Here is a 26,753-nt window from a genome sequence, read left to right as displayed (position 1 = left end):
AAGGTAAGAACTCACTTGTACTTGCTTTAATTTATGTAATGAGATGACAATGGTGAGACTAGGGATTCCAGAGGATTGTGGGATTTGTGTAAGGAATGTTGATGCTTTTCAAATGACAAAGTATATGAAGTAAGTTCTTGAGAGTCAAGGCGATGAAGAGTGCGAAGATCAATTATCTGCAGTTGAGTGAGTTCCTATGTTTTCAAACCTCTTTCACAGGTCTAAGTTTTTGTTTTGCTTGAGGGCAAGCAAATGCTAAGTCTAGGGGAGTTGATATATCATGGTTTTTACGGTTTTTGACCATGATATAAGTGTGCTTTTTGAGTCTTTTGATTTGTTTCTAGGTTGTTTTTGAGTCTTTACAGGTTATCTAGGATTTTGGCATGGATGGAGCGAAGTGGAGCAAATTGGATGATTTTGGAGCATTTAACCGAAGGAAAAGAACTTGGAGTCGGATCTGAGTGAGAGCATTGATCGACACGGAAGGAGCATCGATCGACACCCCTGTTTATCCAACGAGAGAACAAGAAATTGGAAGTTTTATAATTCTGCCCAAAGTTTCCCAAAATTGCAACACAAGTCCCTGATGTGTTTTAAGACATATATATATGTATATATATGTTGTTTTTAGGTTTTAGAAGACCCTTAAGTTATCTTCTAGCAGTTTTTGAGAGAGGGATATTAAGAGCTTTTGGGAGAGAAAGATCTGAGTTCTTTGTAGAGAGAAGATTTCTAAACTCCCTCTTTTTACTTTTAATATCTATTGCATGTTATTCAGAATGATTTGTTCTTCATTAAATATGTCTGAGTAATTTGCTTGTTAGGTTTATGATTTTTCACAGGGTTTTTATGACTTATTTGATCTGTGATTTTTAGGGTTCTTAATCTTTTATGATCTTCATCCTTGGTTGTTCTTCACCATAATTCTTGATTGATCACCTAGAATTATTATCTTAGGGAAATTAATTGATATGAGAATATAATTGTTTTCCTGATTAAAACCATTGACGAACAAAATTACTTTTTACAAAGAGATTTGAATTAGTGATTTTGTGAACTTTTCTAAACTTGTTCTTAAAGCTGATTTTTAACTTGAAATTTTACAAAGATATTTAGATTTTCTGGTTTTAAATTTAGATAATAATTGCAGTGAGAATTGAATTATTTTACCAAAAAGGTTAGAGTTCTAGATCTGATTTTTATTGCATGAACCCTAATTAATTTATTGATTTAATACTTCATAATTACCTGAGAAATTTCCTAGAGTATTACAACTGCAAGACTGTTAGTACCATTAGGGTATTACAATCTGAACTTATCAAACCTCCTCATCTTTATTGCCAACTTTTCTATCCATTTTTTTTTTGATTGGAGTGGTTTAGATAATTAATCAAGGGCCAGCTACAAAATACATTGACATTTTTTAATTATTCCAAAATCATAATCTTTTTCAAACATAGAGAGAAACACTTACTTTGTACAAACACACACTAAATGGACCTAACAAGGATAGTGGGACTGTTGGGGAAATATCAAAAATAAATTTACCTTAGAAGCATTTAAATCCAAAGAACTAACCTATGTTTTGTGCTGGACCTGAATTAGAATTTGTGGACTTTTCTTTTGTTACTCGTGTCTCTATCCCTCATACTATTTTCTTTTCTTTTACTATTACAGTAACTTCGAAACCAATCTATTTATCTACAAATTAGTGTTGGATTATCGATTTCCACTTGAGAAGTACTTCAGCTCTCTGATCTTTATATTAAACACAACCAGTATAGGTACAATATATCTAAATTTGATATTTCTTAGATATATTCTGATTAATTTTTTTATGGTCTCTCTTTAGAAAAGTATACATTGTTTCTTGTTATATAGATTATTCGACCTTTACAATCGATAACTATATTTTCTCGACAATGCCTAGGACTTTGCATTTCAAACTCTAGTAATAGTCTGAAAACCCTATTTTTCTTTTATATATATCTAGTCCGGACCAACCTACTAATGTCTAATATTTATTTACTCAATTCAACTATTCAAATAAATCAAGATTGCATCCGAAAACTTTAAAAACAAAAAAATCAGTGAAATAGATTGCATCCGAACACTAAAAAAAATACAGTGAAATAGAAAGTGGCGATAAAGTTGGGTAGAATTGTAGTTATTGAATTAAGACTTTTTGTTGTTGTTAAATGGTGTTAGAGAATTTCACAAGTAATCTCCCAAAACAAATCTCTATTTTCACCTTATTAAGTTGGTGTCATACTTTATTAACAAAATATTTAAGGGTTTTCACTTTTGCTTAATGTTGGTTATCAATTTGGCAAGGAAAAATATAAATTACGGTTAGGTGCTTAAGAAAGGTAAATGCCAACCTTACTATATGCATAGTATTATATTTATAATATTGAAAACCTATCCATACCTAATTTGTATATAGTTTTCTCATGAGTATCTTCCATAAAATTGCAACATTATACAATTACAATATGTAATTGGTATGTACTAGCACATTTAATTTTGAAAATGTAGACATTTATGACAAAACATGGTGGGCCATTTCTTTTCAGGTCTACTACATTTGTCCATCATATGGTGGAACTGTACTTTGTTTAATAAATGTAAAAAACTTATGGTGAAACCTTTTTTATATGGGGTAAAATTCTTTTTGTCAATATATATATTAAATTTCAGCTGAAAACAATTGCGTATGATTATATTCTTATGAACCAATTATTATTTTTTATCTTGTAGTTCACAATGTATGTCCAATTATTTGATAATATATTGAACATTTTATTTCATATATAGTGTTATAAAACTTCCCATGTATAATTATGTCAATAAATATTAAATTTCAGCTAAAAAACCAACTGTTTTTAGTTATATTCTTATGAATGAACTATTTGTTATCTTGTAGTTCAGAATTTGTGTCCAACTATTTATTAAGAATAATATGTACATGGGAGGTTTTTTTTTTTTGGTATCAACCATACATCAAATTATAGTATCACTCCTTTGTTGGTTGTCTAATTCGAGAAGAGAAAATTTGTCTGTCTTAAAACCAATTATTTTTTTTTAACACACATAACTAATTAACAACAATATACTTTAGAATAACAAAACTAAAATCGTCATAGATACTAGGTAATGCGAAGGATTTATAAAAAAAAAATTATCTTGTAATTAGTTTTGCGAGATTCATCTCAAAGATTTTATAATCTATTATACGATCAAGAACTTTTTTAATAACTCAAAACATGCTTTCATTTCATTTTTTATTGAAAAAACATATATACTGTGTTTGTCATATCTTATTTAATTTTCTGATAGATATACTTATCCTAACTTTGATGGTTATATATAATTTTCTTTTTTACTTATTTAGCCTAATATATTTTATTTTCAATTCTAAATATAGGAATAGTTTCTTATAAATTAGAAGAAAAGTTGAAACTTGGCATTATGATGGCTAAATTTTGATTTGTTTTTGATAGTATGTATTGATGACTAAATTGGTACGTTACAGGAAAATAAATAAATTATTTAATAAGTGGTGCACATGGTATATGGCAGTTAGGGCCATAACCTCAGCTTGTGCAAAAGCTTTGTCCCCACCAAAAGAGATAATACGGAAAGATATTTTTGTGACTTGACTAAATGCGTTACATTATCAAAATAATGAATACTACTACTCAAATATTAATAATGAATTTTTGCTTAAAATAATTGTAACAAACCCGTATGGGAGATACCCATATCCTAATCTCTTTATTTAATACTATTCTTTTTTGTGTGAGAGCCGACATATCAATACTCTCATCCCTACGTTTCCTCAAATGGAAAGTTACTGTTATAAATTATTTCATCAACTCAATCATTAGTGTTAGTGCCACTCCTTAAACCCTATTTAGTATAATGCCTGCTACGATGTGAGACAATAATACTTATGTCTAAATCTAATGACTTGAGTATGAAATTGTACTAATTTTTCGTCTTAAGTTAAAAAAAAGGTATATTCTTTGTTTGTACTTGTCAAATGAGAATAATTAAAACTAAGCATATATACCAAAAATAGGTTATCGGAATGAATCCATGACAAGGACATAGATTAAATGAGGAAAATAGTATTAACAAAATGCTAATAAAAGAAACGATGGCTAATCATTTAATATAGAAAATACAAATTACGCATCGCTTTTTTAAAAAAAGAACATTAATTAAGAGGATCTAATAAAGAAAAAAGTACACATACACATCTCTAGTTTGGTCGCAAATAAAATTAAGAAAAGTACTTTTAAAGATAAGAAAGAAACCAAATGAATATTTATAGTAATCTAATCATGTTTCAAAAGTTTATTATACTACTACTTTCTATCTTTTTGTTTCTTGATCCGAAACAAAGATCACCACATGAAAGTGTATCCATTTTTTTAAAGTGGAACTTAATTACATTTCGGGTTCATTAATCAAATTAAAACAAATGAAATGATATAATTCGGAATGTTATGGAATTATTATTCCTCATTTAAAACAAAACTAATAATAATGCAAGAACAAACAAACATAACTAAAGGTTGTAATTAAAAAGTTATTAACGATGATAATAATACAAAGTAAGCTTACTCTAAAGCTTTCTTATTAATCTGAGACTGATCTCATCTTTAACTTCACGACGACGACGAACCGTTGACGTTACCGCCGCCGTGAACTCCGCCGCTATCACTATCAAATCCTCCTCCGCCACCGCCGCTACTAACACTGTGGTGAAGCTCTCCTCCTCCTCCTCCTACTCCGCCGTGGTGTCCGTTATTGTTGTTGTTAATTTCGCCGGAGAGAATCGGAGCGTGGTTTCCTCCGCTGCCGATATCGATTTTCCGGATCTCAGTTCCGGCGAGGTCACGGCGGTTGAAATTGTTTTTGTTGTTGTGCATCCAAACTTTGAGAACGCTTTTATCAACTCCGATCTGCCGGCAAAACTCACGGACGTCGTCGTCGTCACGTTTCTGCATCTTCCAACCAAGTCGTTCGGCGAACTCGTGCATCTTCTCTTTCTGAAACTGGCTAAACTTTGTTCGGAATCTTTTACGAGATCCGTGAAGGTTACGTTGGTTGTGGTGGTGGTGGTGGCCGCCGGAGAAATTGAGATCGGAGAAAGAAGCTAAGTTGTTGTTGTTGTTAGTACCGGAGAGAGATAAGAGCATGTATGAGGAAGAGATTGGTGGAGGAGAAGATGAGTTAGGACTACGTGGCGGCGGTGGTGGAGGTAGTGGTGGTGGTGGATGATGACGGTGGTGAGGCTGATACTCTACGGCGGCGGAAGGAGGAAGAGGGATTGGGGAGGAAGAGTCGTTGTTGTTGTTGTTGTTGTTGTCAGGATCACGGCGGTGGAAATTACGGTGGCAGCCACAAGCAGCACATTTGAGAGAAGTTGGATCGGAGGAGATAGACGACGGAGACGGCATGAACTCGCCGCAACCGTCGAGAGCGTGGCCGCCTAAGGCCGCCGCGTGGTTCTTGAGACATTCTTTGTAAGTAAAGAGGAGAGGATGGTGGTGGCGTTTGATGATGCCGTTGCTGAAGGAGATGGGTTTCGCCGGTTGGATCCGGGTCGGAGTTTCGGATTCGGGTTCGGGTGATTTAGGAGTTGGAGTTGGTGTTGTTGTTGTTATGGTAGTAGGAGTCATATCCATCATAGCTTAAAACATTAATAGTCTAATGTAAAGAAGAGAAAGAAAATATAGAAAAAGAAACTTAGGGTTTTGGGTTAAGAGCTTTGGTATGAGTTTCAGAGATTGTGAATAGAAAAATGGAGAAGAAGAAATAAAAAGATAAGTAAAAAGGTTCTTAAGCTTTTTGAGATTATTTTAACTTTTTTTTGTTTTTGTTTGGGTAATATTCGTTTAGAGGGGAGGAAAAGAAGAAAATGATATGATGATGCTGACGACTGTTGCTGAAGCAAATAAAGAAATTTGTATATATATAAAAAGGACAATACTATTAAATTAAAATTAATGATTTTCATATAATAAAATAAAAAAAGTTTAGATTTTTTTTTTGGTTTGGGGATATTTTAATCAAGGGAACTAAGGTTGGATGTTTTTTAACCATGGTTAGGTAAAGACTGAAGAGAGTGGAGTCAAGAAAGAGTGTGCGTGTTAGATTTTGCGGTGAAAAGCGTAATAAATGTAGCTACTGAAGTCTCTGAGTAAGTGTGTCTTAAACCTAAAGGCATAAAGTCAAATATTTAAAAAGAAAACAAAAAAGGTCTCACAGTAGTAGTAAATATTTTTTCTAATCTCATGCGTTGTTGTTGTTGGGACATTTACTGCTTTCTTTCGAACAAACAACTAGGTGACTGGACGGGCGACACAAGTATAATTAAGACTACAAACGCGACTTGTCCCAGCAACAAACGGAATAATTTTATTATATGTTACACAGCCTCAAATACAAGCAACAATTGCGTTAGTAGTAATAATGAGATGTTCTATATCATGGATTCATACGCATAGTAACAAGTCAATTAGTTCATTTTTCCAAGTTCCATGCCACAACAACTGACACCAACGCGTTTTCGCGTCATCCTAGTTCATAAAGTAGGATAACTCGAACTGACTCCTACCATATCAATATCAGGTAAAGGACCTCAATATAAATACTCCCCTTTACTTCCATCATACAAAAGTGAGAGATAAAGATCAAAACCATTCTTCTCTTCTCCCAACTACAACAAAACTACTCATCTTTCCAAAGATTTTCCGCGGAGTGAACCCGGCCAACATAAATCTGAGCTCTTGGGTTTTATATATATTGTATGGAGTTTTTCTTCCTTAAATACATATTTTTTTTTGAGATATTTGGTTAAAATCTGAACCATTTTATAGACAAAATTATGACATAGTTTAGAGCTTTTTAAAAATATAGACTTTTAATGCAAATTTTGGGCCTTATATTAGGAATTTTTGGGCCAATTTACATTTTTAAAATTATGGGCTCTAACCTTATGTAAATGTTTGTTTTAAGATTAGAGAGCCCTTAAAATTACATGGTATCAAACGATCAACACAATATCTACGGTCACACTAGAGATCGATTCCTTTGGACGGCTGTCGGGGCCTCGCTTGATATGATTTCGATTTCGGTTCCTATGGGCAATGTTACGCAATGTTTTGGTTAAATAATGTAGCGGCTTTTCTTATTCGTAAGCGTAAGAGAAACGTTAACTCATTAATATCCCTTCTTTGAAAGTGATGAAATGTCAATAGACGCAAGATTAATTAGCCACAAATTTATATAGGAAGCCAGGGTAAGACATGAAAATTCTTGAAGATGTGGTGTAATAAAAGATAGATGGTAAATTCTTCAAAGAAAACATATCCTCCAAATCAAAATCCTCAAACGCAACTAAAATGTGAAAACAAAAACTGATTGTTTTGGTCTGAAAACACTCAAGTAAAACGCTACTAAAGGCAAGAGACAAAGAGGGCTGGTCTGATTTACTCTTCATCATCCTCGTCATCATCATCACCACCTGCTCCGTTCAATGCCTTAACTCTCTCGATCAACTTGTTCTTCCTCTCTTCGTAAGTCAACTTCTTCAAGTTGTACCTGTTTTATTTTATATCACAATGAGTCAAGAACCCAGTAAGACACACCAGTACAACAACAAGTCAATATTATTGAAGGCAGTAGTGAAATTGCTTATTTGTTTTTTTACCTCTTGTGTTGCTTGGGAGCAGGTTTCACAGTTTTCTTTGGGTTGGGGTCTGCTCGAATAGCAGCGTGAACCTTCTTGTACAACTCCTCGATGCCTTCAGCTTCAACTCCTTTCTTAATGTAAGCACTGAAGTGAGTCTGTAACTTCTCTGGCTCATCTTCCGCCAATATCTTCATGTAGTTTGAAACATGGCCACCATAGATGTAGTTCCTGTGGATTGCAGCATCAAGTTGCTTGTTCTCTTTGTTGAAACCAGCGAATCTCTTGTCACTGTGTGGGATATCAAGACCACCGTCCAAAGCACCCTATAGTTTCATGAAGCAAACAAAAAGAATTGCTAGAATCACCATTTGCTCATGAAAACACAACACATGAGAACACATGAAAACAGAGATCCATTTTAATACCTTGAGTGCACCAAACACACGGTTTCCAGTTGTGGTCCTGATAAGTCCAACATCAAGAAGAGCACGGAAAGGTCTCCTGGAATCAGTTGGTTCAACAGAAAAGTCCTCACCAGTAGCCTAATTCAGTAAATTGTGATTCAGTTATTAATCAAGAGCTAAAAAATCTCAAGCTCCTCTAACTTGAAGATGAAATCAAAAGCACAACATACCTCAACGTTGCCCTCATACTCGTCATCCATTTCCAACATTTTCAGAACACGACGAGCCAAGAGAAGGCCAGTACAGTAAGCTAGCATGACAAAAAACACGAAGTCCAACAGAGAAAAAAACACGAAGTCATACACACATAATCAAACATAAAAAAATTGTAAAGCAAAAGTATACAACTGATTTATTACCAGCAGCATAGTTGGTAAGACCAACAGAGAGTCCATACTGGGGCAGCTCATGTGCATAAGCAGAGGCTTTAACGATGTCACCAGCAATGCTTGCAGACACAATTTGCGCCACTATGTCTTTGTTGGTAAATCTTACAACAAAACGGTACTTAGGTGTGTTGTACTTATTCTTATCTTGGTTAATAAGACGGATCCTTGCCCTGTAATCAGTCTTTCCATCTACAGAATCATGAAACAACAGCTTTCAGAACAGGTTGACCAAAAGAGAAGCACACACAATACAAGAGTAGTAAACGAAATTAAGAATCAATCAATACCTCTCCTTCTCCTGAACTTCACTTGGTACCTCTTATAGTAAGCATTCGACTTGTGGGGCTTTACAAACACCTAACAACAGAAAGGTCCCAAATTTATTTAGTCTATATATATCAAACAGAAATCTAAATCTTAAGATCCAAACTCTTCATCCATTTAAACGCATCAGTGACCTCTATAACAGAACAAAAAGCTAAAGTCTCAATCTTTAATACTTAACCCAATGAGAAAAAAACATAAAGTTGCAAACTTTAATCCTCAAAATCAAAAACCCATGAAGAATATACATCTACGAGACTGAATACAACAAACACAGGCTCATGAATTCTCGTTACCATAACTATCAAAAAGAAATGTAGGAGATTTCTACACGAAATGAAACCCAAAATCTGTGGAGAAATCTAAAGGAAACTGTGGCGGAGAGAAAGAGAGATCTTAGGTTAAAAAGGCTTACCATTGTTTGCTGTGGAGATGAGTGACGAGAGAAGGCAAGAGGCGGAATTGACCTAATGCAAGATCAAGCTTATATGACAAAACCCTAGGCTCCTCTTTGGGCTCTTCTAATCAACGGCCACGATTTACTTGGGATGAAAAAATATTTAACGGTCTCGATTGGTTTTAATGAATAGGGCTCAATGGGCTTTTATATTTGGACTTTTTTATAGTCCGTCTCTCACTTATTTATGTTTTTCTTTTAGTTCTTCGGTGAAGGAGGTAAAAAGTAAAAAGATTTTTTAGGGTCAGGAGTGGTTCAAATGCAGCTGCTCTTTTTTTGTTGAGGGTGGGGAAGCGGTGGTTATAGTTTTAAGTGTTATTAAACGTTTTAAATTATTGGTTTAGTATTTTAAAATGTATGTGTTTGTCGGAGTTTTAGACTGGCCGATCAGTAGATGCAATAGCGGTTAAAATATAATAAATATAATATATAATTATATAAATGTTTAAAACACCAAACACTTTATTAAATTTGATTTATAATTAAAATTTATAAAAGATACTATAATATTTATTTAAAAAACTAATAACTTCATATTTAAATACTTATTATTTTATGCGTTTAGGTTTTCACCAAAATTTCATCAGATAAATGGTAAAACATATGCTTTAGATCGTAGATCTTCTTTGTTAGATCTCACACACTCAATAAATTTCTCACATTGAATCTCAAGGCCAAGGTAAATTGATTATGAACAAACCAATGTTTTTGATGTTTGGAAGAGACATATTTTTAGTTTTATTAACTCTCACATAACGATTTTTGTTATGCAGTTTCGTGGGACTATCAGTAGGAATGATCAAGCAAGAGCTGAGAAAAGCCATTGGTGATCTGTTTTAATATTCTTAACAAAGAATCTTAATTTCTTATTTTCTTAAACTTCTGATGAAATGTTATATTTATTTAGACTTTTTTGAATCTATGTCTGATGTACTATTAATTTTACATCAAGTTTTTCGGGTTTTTATGTAAAGTTGGCCAAAGTTCGGTTGGAAATTTTATTTGGAAAATGTTGTAATTGCCTCTTCTTCTTCTTAAGTATAGATCTTGGTTGGAATCTTATTTTCTTGTAATTGTTTATTTTCTAATCTCTTCGATCGTATTCGTACTTCATTTTCTCTCATTTTTAATGGATACAATGGCTAGGTAGAAGATATAAGAAAAAGTAATAGAGAAAGATATTTAGAAAATAATAAAAAAAAAAAACTCAAAACCATTTTTTTGTATCCTCAAAAATTACTAATACAGTTAGAGCTTGAAGATAATTCAATATTCATTGGGATGACTTGTCTTTTTTATTATTTTATTTATAGTAAAAATTATTTGAACTTTTTCGTTTCGTTTTTCTTTTATTTGGTTTGTTTCGTGGCAAAGAAATTATATGTAAAATGTAAACTATCTTTTTTAGGTTTTAGACATGTATGTGGTTGAAAAAAACTATTATGAATCTTAATCAACCCACTAGACCTGGAATTAGTTGGTCTTATTTCCATGACGCTTCAACCCACTAGACATAGAATTAGTTGATCTTAAGTCCATGCTGCTTCACCCCCAATCATCACATAACCAATACAACAAATCTTGTGTAAATTTCTCCATTTTCATTTTGTTGACATCTTACTTAATTCAAGAACCAATAACCAAAAAAATTAAAACATAACTCTAGACTAGCTTGAAATTTCAACTATTATGTAATTGCTAGATAGTGCCAAGGACAATACACATGAGTTCAAAAAACCTATCCTCATGGACAGTATTATGATAAATCACTTTCTTCAGTTTGTTTGGGCAATGAAATGTATGATTGATGCCGACAACCAAAACATAATTTTCTTTGCGGACTCCTCAAATATGGGGAAGATGATGTCTCCCCAACTGACTTTTCTACATATTTCGACGAAATTCAAAACTATAGGGGAGATTTGTTTTTTCTTCTTTTTCTTAGGTTTCTCGTAATGCAAATGGCAAACCAAATAATTTGGTACAAATGCGAACTGCATTCTATGACATATGTAAACAATATTTCTCATAATTGGCTCATTTGAGCAAATCGGTTAAAATTGTTGACAAAAGAAATACATTATAAAAATTGAGCTAAAACTGCATTATTCATTGAGCAGTTAATTATTAATTCCATTTATACTCTAATTTAGGCATTTCTGTGCCATGTGTGAAATAGATTCCATCTTCTCTAGCATCCCAAAAGTTCTTTTTACCATAATGAACTATGAGACCACCACCTTCATATGCCTCGAATTCTGCATGGAACTTGAAATTAGGCCCTTGCCATAAGTAACAATAAAATGATGTTTTCCCAATACTGTCATGGAAACTAAAATCGTAGGTTTCTCCAGTACGCAAAAAATGAAAGCCTAGATCGTCGCTTGATAAACAATGAATCTTTAAGACGTTGTTTCGACCAAGGGAATTTTTGAAGAATACAGCATTTTTCTCATTCCATATAAACGCATCACTCAATCCTACGCACAATCCAATAACGAGCATGCATCAAACACGAGAGACGATTCATTGTGTGACTTTTTGAATTGGCCTTCTTTCTATACTTCTTTAAAATTTACAAGTAATATATAGAGAAGAAAGAGGGACAATGTCCTTTTCATACAAGTGTGTTGCTGATATGAATAGGGATAATTAAGGTATGTTTTGGCTGATATGTATATGTTGACCGCTTTGGATTTTGTTTTGACTGACATGAATCTGTTGATAGCTTTTGATTTTGTTTTGATTAATATGAACCTGTCGACAGTTTTTGGCTTTGCAGTTTTGGCAAAAAAAAATTTTACTTCCCTTGTCGATTTTGCGCATATGTTTCAAGGACTTTGATAGATTTATTTCAGCGTTCGGCTTTGACATTTGTCATATGCACTACGAGTCATGACTCTGTTTATGTAAAAGATCTTAATATCCTATTGCGATGCTCACTCCCATCGTCCCATTAATAGCATCGTGTACTAAGAATGGTATCATATGCGCAAAATCGACAAGGGAAGTAAAAAAAAATTTGTCTTCGACAGTTAGTAATAAAGAAAAACCGATATGGTCTACTATTTTATTTTTTTTTGGTTAAAGAAAATTTCATAATTTAATTGAACATAAACTAATTTTTATCACGAAAGAATGTTACAAGGACAATTTTCAGTCACCATTATTTACAATTTAATATTTTTTTTTTGTATGAATGTAAAATTTAGTGAATTCAAAAAAAAAACAAAAAAAATGTTGTTACCAGCTAAAACTTTATAAAAATTAAAGTGGTAAGAGATCTAGTTTTTTTTTTTTTTTTTTTTTTTTTTTGTCGACAAAAGATCAGCTCAGACGAGCCAATGTGAAGGAAAGTTGTTTACAAACAAAACATGATGCGGGGAGGTACGCGCTTGGCGTGCCAAGGAATCCGCACGAACATTAGCGTTTCTTGAAATTAAATATAAAGAAAAGGATAAAAATTCTTCTCTATCCATCTTGATGTCCTCCAGGTAAGTCGCGAAGGCTGGCCAATCAGAAGGAGAAGACACCATCTTCACCAAATCGGAGCAGTCTGTATAGAAGGCCACGTCTCGGAAATCATGTCCAATCATACACCTCATCGCCCAGAGAAAAGCTTCAACTTCGGCATGTAGTGGTGATAGACTTTGACGGAAACTCCTAGCGCCCATCAACGGTGTCACAGCCTGGAACGAAGTACAAAGCCATCCAGCACCTGCAAATTGGTCTCCTGCTTTCCAGGAACCATCTATAAAACAACGGTTGCCCGAAAATACGGACGGGAGTGAATTTGAATTCTCTCGACCCGATGAAACTACAGGGATAGGGCGAGAGATGTCTGCATCATCCTCCAATTGAGCCTGCTGCCACCCTGTAGCTTCTCCTTCTGCAACCCTAACAATATCCTCTGGTTTCTCCACAATATCTTCAAAAACTCGTGCATTCCGGGCTTTCCAAATATACCACATGAGCCAAGGAAAGGCTTCAACATGAGCCCCTGGGTTATGCTGTCCTAAGAAGTGATCCACATTTGCATACACCGACTCTGTCGGAAAGGATATTGGGCCTACCGGCACATGGGCTAAAGCCCATACCTGACGACCTGGGTGACAAACAAAAATGGCATGATTTATTGTCTCCTCCTCCGCTCCACATCGAACACATCCTAAATCACATGCAATACCACGACGTCCCAGATTAGCCGAGACCGAAATACAACCAGATAACACTTGCCACATAAAATGTTGAATTTTTGGAGGACAACGGACCCGCCAAACACTAGCGAGAAGGGGTGTTATGTCTGGCCCAGAGCCACGAGCCATGAAAGGCTGATTTACATCAAGTCGTGCTGTGTGATACCCCGATTTAACTGTATATCGCCCTGATTTCGTGAAATGCCAACCGAAAGGGTCTCCCCTTTGGTTTCCTCCCAATGGTATAGCCTGGATCAAATCCACATCAAGTGGATCAAAATGCTCATGGAGCATGTCCAGCCGCCAAGTGTTTGTCTGATGCTAGTTATTATGGTGCTGAAACGGTTTACGGATGTTTGTGTCGAGAAGTTGTATAATTATCATGGCACAGAGAGTAGGAAATGATAATACATAGTCATAGTCATAGACTCTCTAGGTTTTATTTAATTTTGGAACATTAAAAACAAAGATGATATATAAAAACATACTAAACACAAATTCCATTCAAGACGACGGAGCATTCCCGGGATCTTCGCGTAAAACATATTGGAAATCATCTCTTCCCTTTTGTGGATTCCTCTTAAATTCCATGATATCTTTGAACGTCTCTATGAATTTCTTCATATGCAATCGTTTCCATTCCTAATAACCCAAAAACACACAAAGTGAACATTCATAAAGACCTAACAAGATTAATTAAAAAAATAAGTTTTAAATCATCAAACCTCGAAATCCCAATCTCCACCAATATCAGGATCATTCTTGTTGATCCATGGATATGTATCCACTGTCATCTTCTCTGAGTTGTCCTACATGTGCCAAAAAAGTCATAATACATAACCTCATCAAGAGAAGACACTAAAACGTTTTTAATTTTTAAGTTATGGTTTTGGAGATCAAATCATTAAATCTTTAAAACTTTACCTTCCTTATAACCTCAACTGTAACTCTTTCATATTCGTTTCCTTCAACCCAATCAAGATTCTCAAGTTCATCATCCGTTAATCCCACTAGTACCTACAAACAACTCACCAAAATTTCTCAAGATCAATACACAACAACCCACAAGAGTTACAGTAGCTGATATGATCCTACAAATCAAACCTTTCCATGAACTTCTCCATTCTCACGGGGTACAATACATGGATACAATCTCCCTTTAAGCCTAAACCTCTGACTGAAAAAAAAAAAAAAAAAAACACCCCCAACATGACCATTAGATCTTAGATCGATACAGAGAGATAGAGACAGAGAGAGAGGTAGGTAGGTAGGTAGGTACAACTTACAAGCCAGGGAGTATTGCAGAGACGATCTCAGGAGTACGGTTAAGCATGACGTGGTTAACATCAGGCTCTTGAAAACTACCGTAGACGAAAACATTGTGAAGCTGAGGAGAACTAGAGCTACTCATGTTTTTGTGTGGATCTTCTTCTCTGTTTTTTTTTTTTTTTGTTGGTTGGGCAAATGTTAGATAGAGCTTTTGATGATGACTTTATAACGAAAAAGAAAAAAAAAAACACGTAACTGGTGAAACACGTGAAATGATTCTCTTACCACAATTATGATTATATTTGTTGTTTACATAATTACTAGACGAGGATCGGGCTCATGTACTGGTTTGAAGTTTTATAAATAAAATTAAATTTTTTAAAATTTGTTGTATGTTATATATAAATTTTATTTTTGTTATAATACACTAATTTATATTCATTTACAAATCTTTTACATATGTTACTATTAAAAGTATATTTTTATACTTAAATGTACTTTTGTATGTTATAAAAATATTCTTTATTATCATCTAGAAATTGTCTATATAAACACATTAAACCAAGTATATTACTTTCACTTTTGCATAGTTTTTAATTACTAAAATTGTTGGCTCAAAAATCATTTTGAATAAAAAATATATTAGATAATATACTAATCAATGATGTCTCATCACAATAATGTATGACCGCCATGGAGAAAACATCGGTTCCGCCTTCATCCCTTATGGAGAGAACCTTGCGTCCAACCTCCTCTACCATGGAGAGAACATTGGCTCCGTCTTTCTCCCTTGGAGATATAACATTGCGTCCAATCTCCTCCACTTTTCTCCCTTGCGGAGATAACTTTGTCTCCAACATTCTCTAACATAGGGAGAACCTCGGCTCTGCCCTTCTCCTATGTGGAGAAAATATGTTCACATCTTTTTGCTATCTCAAAATGGCTTGTTCCGACAACCAATGAAAGTAAAAATAATTTTCTAACTTCACAAAAAAAATCTTTTAATCTCAGATTGATAACTTGACACATGTCAAAATCTTGTTAATGACTAACTTTCAAAACCCAACTTTATATAATAAGATCCTGCATATATCGTCAGATATTCAAATATAAATACTGATGGGTTACAAAATAAATTTATCTTTGTAATACTTTTAAGGTTGAACTTCTCTTACTAAATAAATTAGTTGAATGTCGCAAAAGTAAGATGAGAATCATACATAATTACTTCAAACTTAGCAAGAGTAAGACAACAATTATATTTTCTTATGATTGATAACATGAAAACGGTATCTTTTAATCTTACAGAGAAAAAAATATTATCTTGATTAAAAAAAATTAGTGTTTATGAAACAAATTAAAATGAGGAGACGGGCATTATTGCTAACATGTTTGTTTTAACATATGTTATGTATATACAATACTAGATAAGGGGCCGCACGATGTGTGGGTTTTAAAATTGATGAATAAAATAAATCCTAAACCTTAAACAATTTTTTAAAAATAGAAACAAAAAAATATTTCTTGAAGTAAGTATTTTAATAATTTTAGTTAGAAAAAAAAATCATATTTGTATTTACCTTCATACACTTATTTATATTTTTATATTTTAAATATATTATAACAATTATTACAATAATCTAAAGTTAATTTATATCCCACCAAAACTTTTGCCAAATACTCATCATTACAAATATTATTGTTGTCAAATTTCAAGAACATTTCACAACTTATTACAAAATATTTTACATGCAAATAATTCATCAAAACAACATATAATTAATAACCATGTACAATTTTACTGTATGTTTTACCATTAAAAATATGCTCTTACACCCAAAATTATTTTATTGTTAAAATATGCTCTTTATCACCACCTAAAATGTCTTTTAAACAAATTAAACAAATTTTATGTTGTTTTACTTTCATTTTGGCATAATTATAGTTCTTATAATTACTAAAAAAATTTTAACCATAAATTTTTTTACTCCAAAGATATTTTAGATGAACAATTGGTGAAAATTATCTACTTGAGTACAATGATTTTATGACCAATCCAATAAAAGTTTTTAATTGAGAAATTGAAAGAAAGTTAATATAACTTAACAAAATTAAAAATTTGAAAACTATAAACAATTCAAAATAAAAACTTTATAAACAATCAAAAACATGATATATATCATAATCACGTTAAAGGATCGATGACCTGTTTACTCCTCAGAAGTATCACATTGTACCAAAATTACTTAGAACTATGATCTCGTTTCAAATATTCTCGAATCGTAAGTTCTCAACTTATTTCTACCCAGTCAAGAGTTCTCATATATTTCTCTATATACCTGGGTTTAAACGGTTTACGAACCAAATCTGTTAAAAATCCCATAAATCCAGTTTGAAACCAATTTTAAAACGGTTTACAGTTCTAACTTCCCAAATTTCAAAATCGCTTCTCAATTACTCGATCAAGTAGCTTTTGTTTCAGTACTGGAATCATTGACATTATCCAGAAGAGAAAACTCTAGATTTTGACCAGAAACATCAACCATTGATTAATCTTCGAAACTTATAATGCTACTAACTGTAGAATCACTTTTGGAACATCCATCAGTATCTCCATCCTCGATTAATTTAGCGGGCTTTATATACTTTGATTCCATTTCATTGCATATGATAGCTTCCATTGAAGAACCTGCACGAATAAAAGACCCACAATAGATAAGCAAAATTATATCAGGAAAAAATCAAAGATCAAAGCTTTCTAAACATGTAAATTTATGTAGATATAATGTTATTTTCTTAATTAGCTGTCTCATTACATTTCAAAAATAACAATTCTTTTGACATTTTTATGTTATTCTTTTTAGATTTGGTATTCCCTATTTATTGATTAATAATAATATACATGTTTAATGATTTTTTTTTTGTTTATACATGTCAACATCTAATTAAAAAAACACGTATAATATAATTAGCGTACAATGAAAGATATATTTGTTTGTTAATTTTCCTTTTTAATTTAGGAAATTTCTTTTTAGATATAAACATGTAAATTTTATGTAGATTTAATGTTATTATCTTAATTAGCTGTTTTGAAAAAATAATAATTTTTTGAAACATGTCAACATCTCATCAGTATACTTGACACATGTCATGATCTTGTTAAAGACTAATTTTGAAAACCCTTCTTTTTATAATAAGTTTTTAGGATTAGTAATTATTTTATTTCTTGATTTTTTAAAAATATTTTTGCTTTTAAAATTAGAAATTTGTATAAAATTAACACTTGTCATGATCTGGTGAGTTAGTAACTTTTGAAATTAACACGTGTCACGATCTAGTGAGTTAGTAAGATTTTTTTCTTTTAAAATTAAAAATTTGTGTAAAATTGACACTTGTCATGATTTGATGTGTTAATAATTTTTTAAATTGACACATGTCACGATCTGGTGAGTTACTAACTTTGAGAACTAATGTTTATATAATACTCCCTCTGTCTCATAAAGATTGATGTTATGAGATTTATTTTTGTCCTACAATGATTGATGTTTTGTAAACTTCAAGAAGTAATCATTGAAAATATTTAAAATTTTGAATTGTTATTAGTTTAAAATTAAAAAATATTTCTTTAGTCAAAGGAAAAAATATATTTAAACTCAATAATCATTGTTTTCTTAAAATGTGTAAAAGATTTTAGACATCAATCTTTATGAGACAAAGGGAGAAAGATAATACTTTTTAGTAAAAAAACTTTATTATATTTAAAATTAATAATCATTAATTCTTAATTTGTGTGAAATCCCTCAAACACCAATCTTTGAGGGAGAGAGGGAGTATAAGATTAAACGCCATAAACTAAGCAGATATGAAAATCTAAATCTACAAATGAATTTTATGGGCCTCTAATCATCAAAATGGAAAAAGAAAATGTTAAGAGTTTTTTTGTTTGTTTTATGGGCCTCTAATTATTTAGGTCCAAAGTACAAATTAATTTAAGTAATTATGTCCAAACAATAAAAGAAGACAGATGTTAGATAGATAGCATGCCAAGTGTCATCTCCTTAGCAAAAGCTGAGAAAAACATTCTCATATTATATAGATACTCACCAGATTTAAGAATAATAATATGAGATTTATTTGTTTGTAGACTAATATATATATATATATATTTTTTTTTTGACAACAAGAGAATCAGCTCAAAAGAGCCAATTAGAGGGTAAAGAGTCTACAAACAAAATATGCTGCGGAGACAGTCACGCTTGGCGTGCCAAAAAATCCGCACTTACATTCGTATTTCGAGAAACGAGAGATAGGAAAAAGGAAGAAAACTCCGTTTGATCTATCTTGATGTCGTCGAGGTAGAGTGTAAAAGTTGGCCAATCGTGAGAAAAAAACACCATTTTCACCAAGTCAAAACAGTCCGTATAGAAAGCCACGTCCCGATAGTCGATATTATAAATAAATATTCCTATTCATTTGCATCAATAATTTTTTTTTCATTTCATTAAATAAAACGAAAAAAAAGAAAGTAAAATAAGTAGACAGACCAACTTGACTAGAAAACTTTAACCAACTTTATTATAAAACTTTAAATTATCCCGAACGCACTCAGCCAAATTGGTACTGATTACTAATTGATTTTAAAAAGGTGGAAGTGGAACCTTTTTAAGGATTTAAGTACATAATTTAGAGACTCATGAATACGATAATACAATCCACATGATATATCAAATCTTACAAATAACACATGACATTACTGTTCTTTTCGTTGACCCTTTACAATACTCTCTATGTTTTATTTAAATCTAGATTTAGAAACAAAGGTGCTATATATATAACATACTCATGAACACACAAATCCATCCGATCAAGACGATGGAGTACTCTCATCCGATAGATCTTCCCGTAGGACATGGCTGAAATCATCTCTTCCTTTTCCATCAGGATTCTTCTTCCATTCCATGATTTTCTTAAACGACTCTATGAATTTATTCATGTGTAATCGTTTCCATTCCTAACAAGAAAAAGAAGCAATAATCCAAAACACGCTAAATCGGACCAATGTACCATTTCTCATTCACAAGTCAGTCTTAACAAAATAAAAAATTGTGTAAATCATCAAACCTCGAAATCCCATTCTCCACACATATCATGATCATCCTTGTTGATCCACATATATGTCTTCACTGGCAACTTCTCCGAATTGTCCTTGTAAATGCAAAACAAAATCATCATAAATTTATAATCTTATCAAGACCACTAAAAATGTTTTAAAATTCATATAATAGTGTTATAGTTTTTTTTTAAGAAACTATATATTAAAACATGACAATAACTATAGATTCTTCAAACTTACATTTCGTACAACTCCAACTGTCACTCTCTCATACTCACTGCCCTCAACCGCATCTAAATTCTCAAGTTCATCACTTGTTAATCCCATTAGTATCTATGCCAACCAATTCACCAAATTTCTCAAAACTTAATTTTTTTCCCAATTATACGATTCATAAACACAAATCAAACCTTCCCATGAACTTCTCCTTTCTCAGAGGGAACAATACATGGATACAAACGTCCTTTAAGCCGAAACCTCTGACTGAAAAAAAAGAAAAAGAAAAGACCCAAAATTTCTATCAAATCTCTCTCAGAACTATATACAGAGAGATTACTCAACCGAGAAAGAGAGAAAGATATACGTACAAGCCAGGGAGTGTTGCGGAGACTATCTCAGGAGTACGGTCAAGCAAGATATTGAAGACGTCTGGCTCCTGAAAGCCACCATAGACGAACACATTGTGAAGCTGAGGACCAGAGCTACTCATCTTTGTGTTGTGTCTCTTCCACCGTTATTTATGTTTTATATAAGTATGTTCATTTCTCTAATCCGAGTTTTGACTTTTATATAACAACGTCAAAAATTTAAAAAACACGATGATGCCTATATTGAACAGTTGGCGGATCCAGCGTAAGAAAGACGTGGCACTGATTCTCTTACGACAGCGTTGTTAGACTTCGACGGCTAGTGACACCAGTTAGTGTATGAAACTCCTTCGTGTTCCTTTTGTTTTCTTCTAATTTGTCGGCAATTATTTGGATACACATCTACTTAAAGTAGTTTTTTTTCTTCAAATTATTTGGATATGGCCTAATTAAGATAGTATATATATTTTTTTCTAAAAGAATCCATTAGATTTTTTTGCTTTTAATAATTAAGAGATTTTCAATCTATATCTTTTATACTGCTGTATAATCTTGAGTCAGGGATCCGAATATTTTATATGTTTCTATTACAATATTTTAGAAGAACAAAAAATTTCATAGCACTATTAGTATCATTTGGACGAAAGAAAAAGTATTGTAGTCATTGTATTTTCTTATTTTATTCAATCTAAAGAATAAACCTTCAGAAATTTTACGTATATCAACATCGTAAAAAACTATTATATTTTAACAGATTGAAGATGAAGGAGTTTGTACAATCCCCGCTGGCTACAACAATGTATTGTAGAAACTAGTGACTTCCCAGCTAGAACAAGTGGATCTTTAGAAGGAGGAGGCGGTTGACCAATCTGAGCTGAAAATGCTTCTGTTTGCAAGTTTTCAACTCCATATACCCGATTCTTTTTCTTAGGAGCAACCTGCCAACAATGAACAATTTATCACTCAAACATTAATAATTAGACAATGAAGATACAAAACACAAACATAAACAATAAAGCATGTTTTACCTCGGCATAAATATGGTTCTTTACAGTCAGTGATAACCCCCCAGAAGCACTACTCTTCATGTTATCCCCTGATAATAGCTCAGACTCAGCTTGAGCAATCTTTGACGAGACTTCGTTGTACACCTTTTCGGACAGTCCATCAACAAAAGACCCATCAGGTCTCCTATGAGTGTCTTCTAGGACTTGTAGGAAATCAGGAAGTGGCTCACCAATCTTCTCAGACTAAAAACAGAGAAATAAAACAACTTGTGTTAAATATTGTAGATACTTGTGTTAATCAACTTGTGTTAAACAGAGAAATGAAACAACTTACATGCTTTCGTGCTCTGGCTTTAAAAGAAGTCTGACCAGACCGGTGCTTATGTATTCCGGTGCCCTCAGGATCACTATAGCGAGCATTGCGGCTATTGATACTCTTTGTTTCTGATTTTGGTTCACACCAAAAAGTGACCAAGCCATCCCACATGAGAGGATCAAGCCACCGCGACATTGCCTCATTACCTTTCTTCTTCCACTTACCCTTCCACCGAGACACTTGATCACTCATCCGGGTCTTCAACTTAGCTTCAAACTCAGCTCTAACTCTTTCGTTGATGGAGTGGTCCCAGTTATATGTTTGCTTGTAAAAACATAAGCATTAATCAGAATCAAATCAAGTGAGCAAAACACAAAATCTGTAATTTAAACATAATAAGGAACTTATAACTTACCGCAAAAATTTCAAACCATCGGTCCAATTGGCATGAGGTTCTTTGAAATCTCTATCAAAGATTCTATCAAAGATGGCTCGGACAGTAGCAGCAACCGAAGAATCCTGGTCAAACCTACAAAACAACACATAAATGGAATTAGGATATATGAAAATACAAAACAACAGATAAATTGAATGTTAGATAGAAGATATTCTCACCAAAGAGTACCCGGTAGTCGCTTAGGATCTAGTTTTGTCAAGTTAGCTCGCCCAGGACTTGCAAGTAACTCTTCCAAGCTAAAAAATGTTTGAGAGGCAGTTACACCGTTGACACGCGAAGTTGATTGCTAAGGAGGAAGATCATTTTGCTGTGGAGGAAGATCATCTTGCTGTGGAGGAAGATTATTTTGCACCGGAGGATGATCATTTAGCACCAGTGAAGTACCTTGAGAAGAGGCGGTAGAATGTAGCCTTTGAGCAGAGCTAGTAGAGCGTACCCCTCGAGCAGGGATGGGAGCAGATAATCCTTGTGAAGATATAAACCTTGTGTAATAGTTTTGATTGACAGATCCGTTTAGGTCTCGATCTCGAGAAGACATCTGAGAAGAGAAGGAGAATAGGTAAAAATCATTAGAACCCTAAAATTATCCAAAATTAAAAACAAATTGAATCATAACCGTAAACCCAAATTGAATCATAACTTCGAAACCCTAAAATCCCCAAATTGAATCCCCAAATTTGAAACCCTAAAATCGAATTAAAACCCTAATCGAATCATAACCCTAAACCCCAAATTTGAATCCCCAAATTCGAATTAAAACCCTAATCTAAGCAAACTTTCTAACTATAAAGAGGTAGAAGGGGAGAGGAGGAGACTTACCGGACAAGAGATTCAAAGGAAAAGAGAAAAGAGGAGGAGTAAGGGTCGGAGAAGGTTTCACCGGAAAAGAGAGAGGAGAAGAGAGAGGAGAAGAGAACAACCGGAGAAGAGAGAGGAGAAGAGAACAACCAGAGAAGAAAGAAATCGGAAGAAGAAGAAGGAAATTAGGGTTTGTCGGCTGGGTTTAAGCTTCGCTCAAACTAGGTTTTTTAGTTATATAGGAAATTAACGGCGTCGCAATTCCAACGCAAAATTTGCGAGGGATTTGCTACGTTCCCTCGCAAAAGCATCGCAAATATTAATTAATTTAAATTTTTATAATTTAGAGTTTTTGCGAGCAAATTGCGAGGGAACGTAGCAAATCCCTCGCAAAGTCTTTAGGGTTTAGGATTTGCAATTGTCATTAGTGCCCTATCTTTGATTATAATTCTTGAATTATATCATTTTAATCATTAATAGTAATGTAATTAGTCTTAAGGGTTTAGGTTCAAGGATTTAAAGTTTCTATTTGCGAGGGAATTGCTATGTTTTGTGTTGTTTGCGATGGATTTGCGATTAATTTGCTATGGGTCTAGCAAATCAGTCGCAAATTTGTCGCAAATCTTGAATATCTAATTTGCAAAACCATCAAAATAATTGTAACAAATTAGTCAAATTAACTTTCAAGTATATTATAAGGTCCAATGGTGTCATCATACTCTTTTCTATCATCAAACTTTCCAAAATTGTCCAATTTTGCATTTTACTCTAAACATGATGATGTTCTACACTATATCACATATATGTTCATTACATTGAGACAAATATTTGCCAAATTGTCCAATTCTCTAACAATTTTGTGTTGCACTGCTATCTTTGATTATAAGTTTTGGATTCATTTTTTTTAATCATTAATAGTAATGTAATAAGTCTTTAGGGTTTAGGATTTAGGGTTATTATTTGCGAGGGAATTGCTATGTATTGAGTACTTTGCGATGGATTTGCGACGAATTTGCTATGGCTCTAGCAAATCAGTCGCAAATCTTGAATATCTAATTTGCAAAAACCATCAAAATAATTGTAACAAATTAGTCAAATTAACTTTCAAGTATATTATAAGGTCCAATGGTGTCATCATACTCTTTTCTATCATCAAACTTTCCAAAATTGTCCAATTTTGCATTTTACTCTAAACATGATGATGTTCTACACTATATCACATATATGTTCATTACATTGAGACGAATATTTGCCAAATTGTCCAATTCTCTAACAATTTTGTGTTGCACTGCTATCTTTGATTATAAGTTATAAGTTTTGGATTCATCTTTTTTAATCATTAATAGTAATGTAATAAGTCTTTAGGGTTAAGGGTTTAAAGTTTTTTTTTTGCGAGGGGATTGCTATGTTTTGAGTAGTTTGCGATGGATTTGCGACTAATTTGCTATGCGTCTAGCAAATCAATCGCAAATTTGTCGCAAACCTTGAATATCTAATTTGTAAAAACCATCAAAATAATGTTAAAAGTTAGTAAATTCACCTTATGAACACATTCAAATGTATTTCAAAATAATTCTATTAAGTTTTGTAATATTTATAAAAAATTATTATCCTAACTTTGCAATGGATTTGTTATGGCTTTCGCAAATCACTCGCAATTCCATAGCAAATTTGCTATGGAGTATGTTCTCGCAAAATCGTCGCAATATTGCGATGGATTTGCGAGGAAAGGGACCTTCCCAGCGAATTTGTCGTAAATGCGTCGCAATTGAGCAGCGGATTTGCGACGACTGAGTTCCTTGCAAATTTGCGAGGGATGTGCTATGGTTTTTTATTTTCTAGTAAATCCCTCGCAAATCTACCGCAAATTTGCGAGAGCTGTACTCCGTCGCAATGTGTCATCGCAAAAGGCTTGTTTTCTTGTAGTGATAATTTTGAAACGTTGTGTTAATTTTGTTTCTAAAGGAACACAAGATGAATGACAACTCAACGATGGAAATTGATCAACAAAATGACGATTTGAACAATTGGTTACCGGTAACAGCATCTCGGAAGGCCAAGAGGTGGTACTCTGCTTTACACAATGTTACCGCCATGGTGGGCGTCGGCGTTCTTGGTTTGCCCTTTGCCATTTCACAACTTGGATGGTACATTATTCTTCATATGCTGACATATACATTTCTTAGGATTAGAACGGATCATAATTGAGAGAGGAATCTAGTTTAATGTTAATTAATCGTTTGAATAATTGTGTTTGATATCATGTGAAATAACATAAATATTATAGGCGGTCATGTCCAGGCCCGGCCTACAGGGGAAGCAAGTGAAGCCAAAGATTCGGACCCAAAATTTTAAAAGCCTCTTTCATTTAAAAATCTATTAAACAAAACGTTTTTTTTTAAGTATATGTATAAAGAATTTTTGATTTACATGTAAAAAGCCTTTTTCATTTGTAGGATATGTAAAAGGTTTTAAAATATCAAGTGGTGGCCTTTTATAGAAAACCTATAACTTTTGTCATAGGTGAAAAAAACACATTTTTTAAATTTTGTGTAGGGCCCTCGTTAATGTTGGGCCGGGTCATGTCTATTTGTTATTCGATGATAGCCTTTGTTGCTTCAACGGTTAAAGGAGCGGAACAACACAACCCGTCTAGCTATGGAATTCGATCACAAGATTCTGCAGATATAGCGTTTGACGTGATGAATGCGTTAGGGACGGTGGCGTTTGCGTTTGCAGGACGTCTTGAAATACAAGCGGCCATACCTTCAACACCTGAGGTCCTTTCCAAGAACCGACTTGGAAAGGAGTCGTCGTGGCTTACGCTATTGTCCTCTTTTGCTATTTAACCGTTGCAATCTCCGGTTTTTGGGCGTTTGGAAATCTAGTGGAAGACGATATTCTTATCTCCCTCCAAAAACCTAATTGGCTAATCGGGGTCGCTAACTTCATGGTCTTTCTTCATGTAATTGGAAGCTATCAGGTTCGTTGTTACAATGATATATACTACTTCTTGAAATTTTCTGTGTTAATATTTACTTTTGGTTAATTAATCACAAATTCTGAAAACATGTTAAAATGGTGGCTTATAATAATATTGCATTGGTTTTCTAGTAATACACTTTTATCAGTTTATGTAACAACATATATATTTTTGTGTATTCGGCAGTTGCCATGCATTATATGGTTGGTCATGAAACAACCCAAACAGTGGAGCTGTCACTGGACTGCATCTTGGGTAAATAAGCTATACCTCTTCTTCCAAACATATATATAGACTAGGTTATAATGTAATGCTAATTAAAATATCTTTATTTGAACATATGTTATTTACAGATCTCGATAATAGTTGGAGTCCAAATCGCGGTTTTAGCACCGATAGGTGGAGCGAGACAGATCGTCCTTCAAGCCAAAACCTATAAGATGTTCTCTTAGTTAAATTTGCAATGGTTTCTTAACTTTCTTTATCTTTATTCTTCGGTAATGCGTATTATAATATATGTATTACGTACGATATATAAGTTGTTTGCCTTAAAATATATAGACGATGGGTTATGTCAATATCAATTTTTTTAGTAAGAACCTCTATAAATTAATAATGTTGGAACCATGACATTTTATTAATTTATAGTAATATTAATTTGTTTATAAATTAATATTTAGTATTT

General features: G+C 33.2%; 4 protein-coding genes and 3 pseudogenes across 5 annotated transcripts; 1 reads left to right on the top strand and 6 right to left on the bottom strand.

Annotated features, from left to right (window-relative positions):
* Positions 1 to 4,500: 4,500 nt before the first annotated feature.
* Positions 4,501 to 5,955, bottom strand: LOC104719603 (zinc-finger homeodomain protein 10 pseudogene; annotated as a pseudogene). The gene has a single exon (XR_015568043.1). The product of XR_015568043.1 is annotated as a zinc-finger homeodomain protein 10 pseudogene (transcript).
* Positions 5,956 to 7,329: 1,374 nt separating this feature from the next.
* Positions 7,330 to 9,427, bottom strand: LOC104719604 (large ribosomal subunit protein uL18z). Its single transcript, XM_010437553.3, has 7 exons — positions 9,301 to 9,427; positions 8,849 to 8,918; positions 8,532 to 8,750; positions 8,343 to 8,422; positions 8,134 to 8,250; positions 7,727 to 8,031; positions 7,330 to 7,617 (listed from the first exon to the last, which is right to left on the bottom strand). Exons 1-7 carry the CDS (start codon positions 9,301 to 9,303, stop codon positions 7,506 to 7,508), a joined length of 906 nt encoding a protein of 301 aa, XP_010435855.1. The 5' UTR covers positions 9,304 to 9,427; the 3' UTR covers positions 7,330 to 7,505.
* A 2,042-nt stretch (positions 9,428 to 11,469) lies between these two features.
* LOC104720621 (S-protein homolog 9 pseudogene) lies at positions 11,470 to 11,862 on the bottom strand (annotated as a pseudogene).
* A 399-nt stretch (positions 11,863 to 12,261) lies between these two features.
* LOC147937302 (uncharacterized) lies at positions 12,262 to 13,832 on the bottom strand. The gene is made up of 2 exons (XM_087468737.1): positions 12,734 to 13,832; positions 12,262 to 12,314 (listed from the first exon to the last, which is right to left on the bottom strand). Exons 1-2 carry the CDS (start codon positions 13,830 to 13,832, stop codon positions 12,262 to 12,264), a joined length of 1,152 nt encoding a protein of 383 aa, XP_087324863.1.
* Positions 13,833 to 13,893: 61 nt separating this feature from the next.
* On the bottom strand, positions 13,894 to 15,125 carry LOC109124717 (AIG2-like protein B). Its single transcript, XM_010437555.3, has 5 exons — positions 14,825 to 15,125; positions 14,643 to 14,715; positions 14,463 to 14,555; positions 14,264 to 14,347; positions 13,894 to 14,180 (listed from the first exon to the last, which is right to left on the bottom strand). Exons 1-5 carry the CDS (start codon positions 14,947 to 14,949, stop codon positions 14,043 to 14,045), a joined length of 513 nt encoding a protein of 170 aa, XP_010435857.1. The 5' UTR covers positions 14,950 to 15,125; the 3' UTR covers positions 13,894 to 14,042.
* A 4,380-nt stretch (positions 15,126 to 19,505) lies between these two features.
* Positions 19,506 to 20,843, bottom strand: LOC104719607 (AIG2-like protein A). The gene is made up of 5 exons (XM_010437556.3): positions 20,508 to 20,843; positions 20,331 to 20,403; positions 20,161 to 20,253; positions 19,929 to 20,012; positions 19,506 to 19,818 (listed from the first exon to the last, which is right to left on the bottom strand). The coding sequence occupies exons 1-5, from the start codon at positions 20,627 to 20,629 to the stop codon at positions 19,672 to 19,674; spliced, it is 519 nt and encodes a 172-aa protein (XP_010435858.2). The 5' UTR covers positions 20,630 to 20,843; the 3' UTR covers positions 19,506 to 19,671.
* Positions 20,844 to 25,077: 4,234 nt separating this feature from the next.
* Positions 25,078 to 26,520, top strand: LOC147937301 (lysine histidine transporter-like 5; annotated as a pseudogene).
* Positions 26,521 to 26,753: the final 233 nt, after the last annotated feature.

Source organism: Camelina sativa, chromosome 10, assembly GCF_030686135.1.
Source record: "Camelina sativa cultivar CO46 ecotype springtype chromosome 10, ASM3068613v1".
Lineage (NCBI taxonomy): Eukaryota > Viridiplantae > Streptophyta > Magnoliopsida > Brassicales > Brassicaceae > Camelina > Camelina sativa.
The sequence above is the reverse complement of the archived record's forward strand: the minus strand, read 5'-3'. Positions and strand labels throughout refer to the sequence as shown.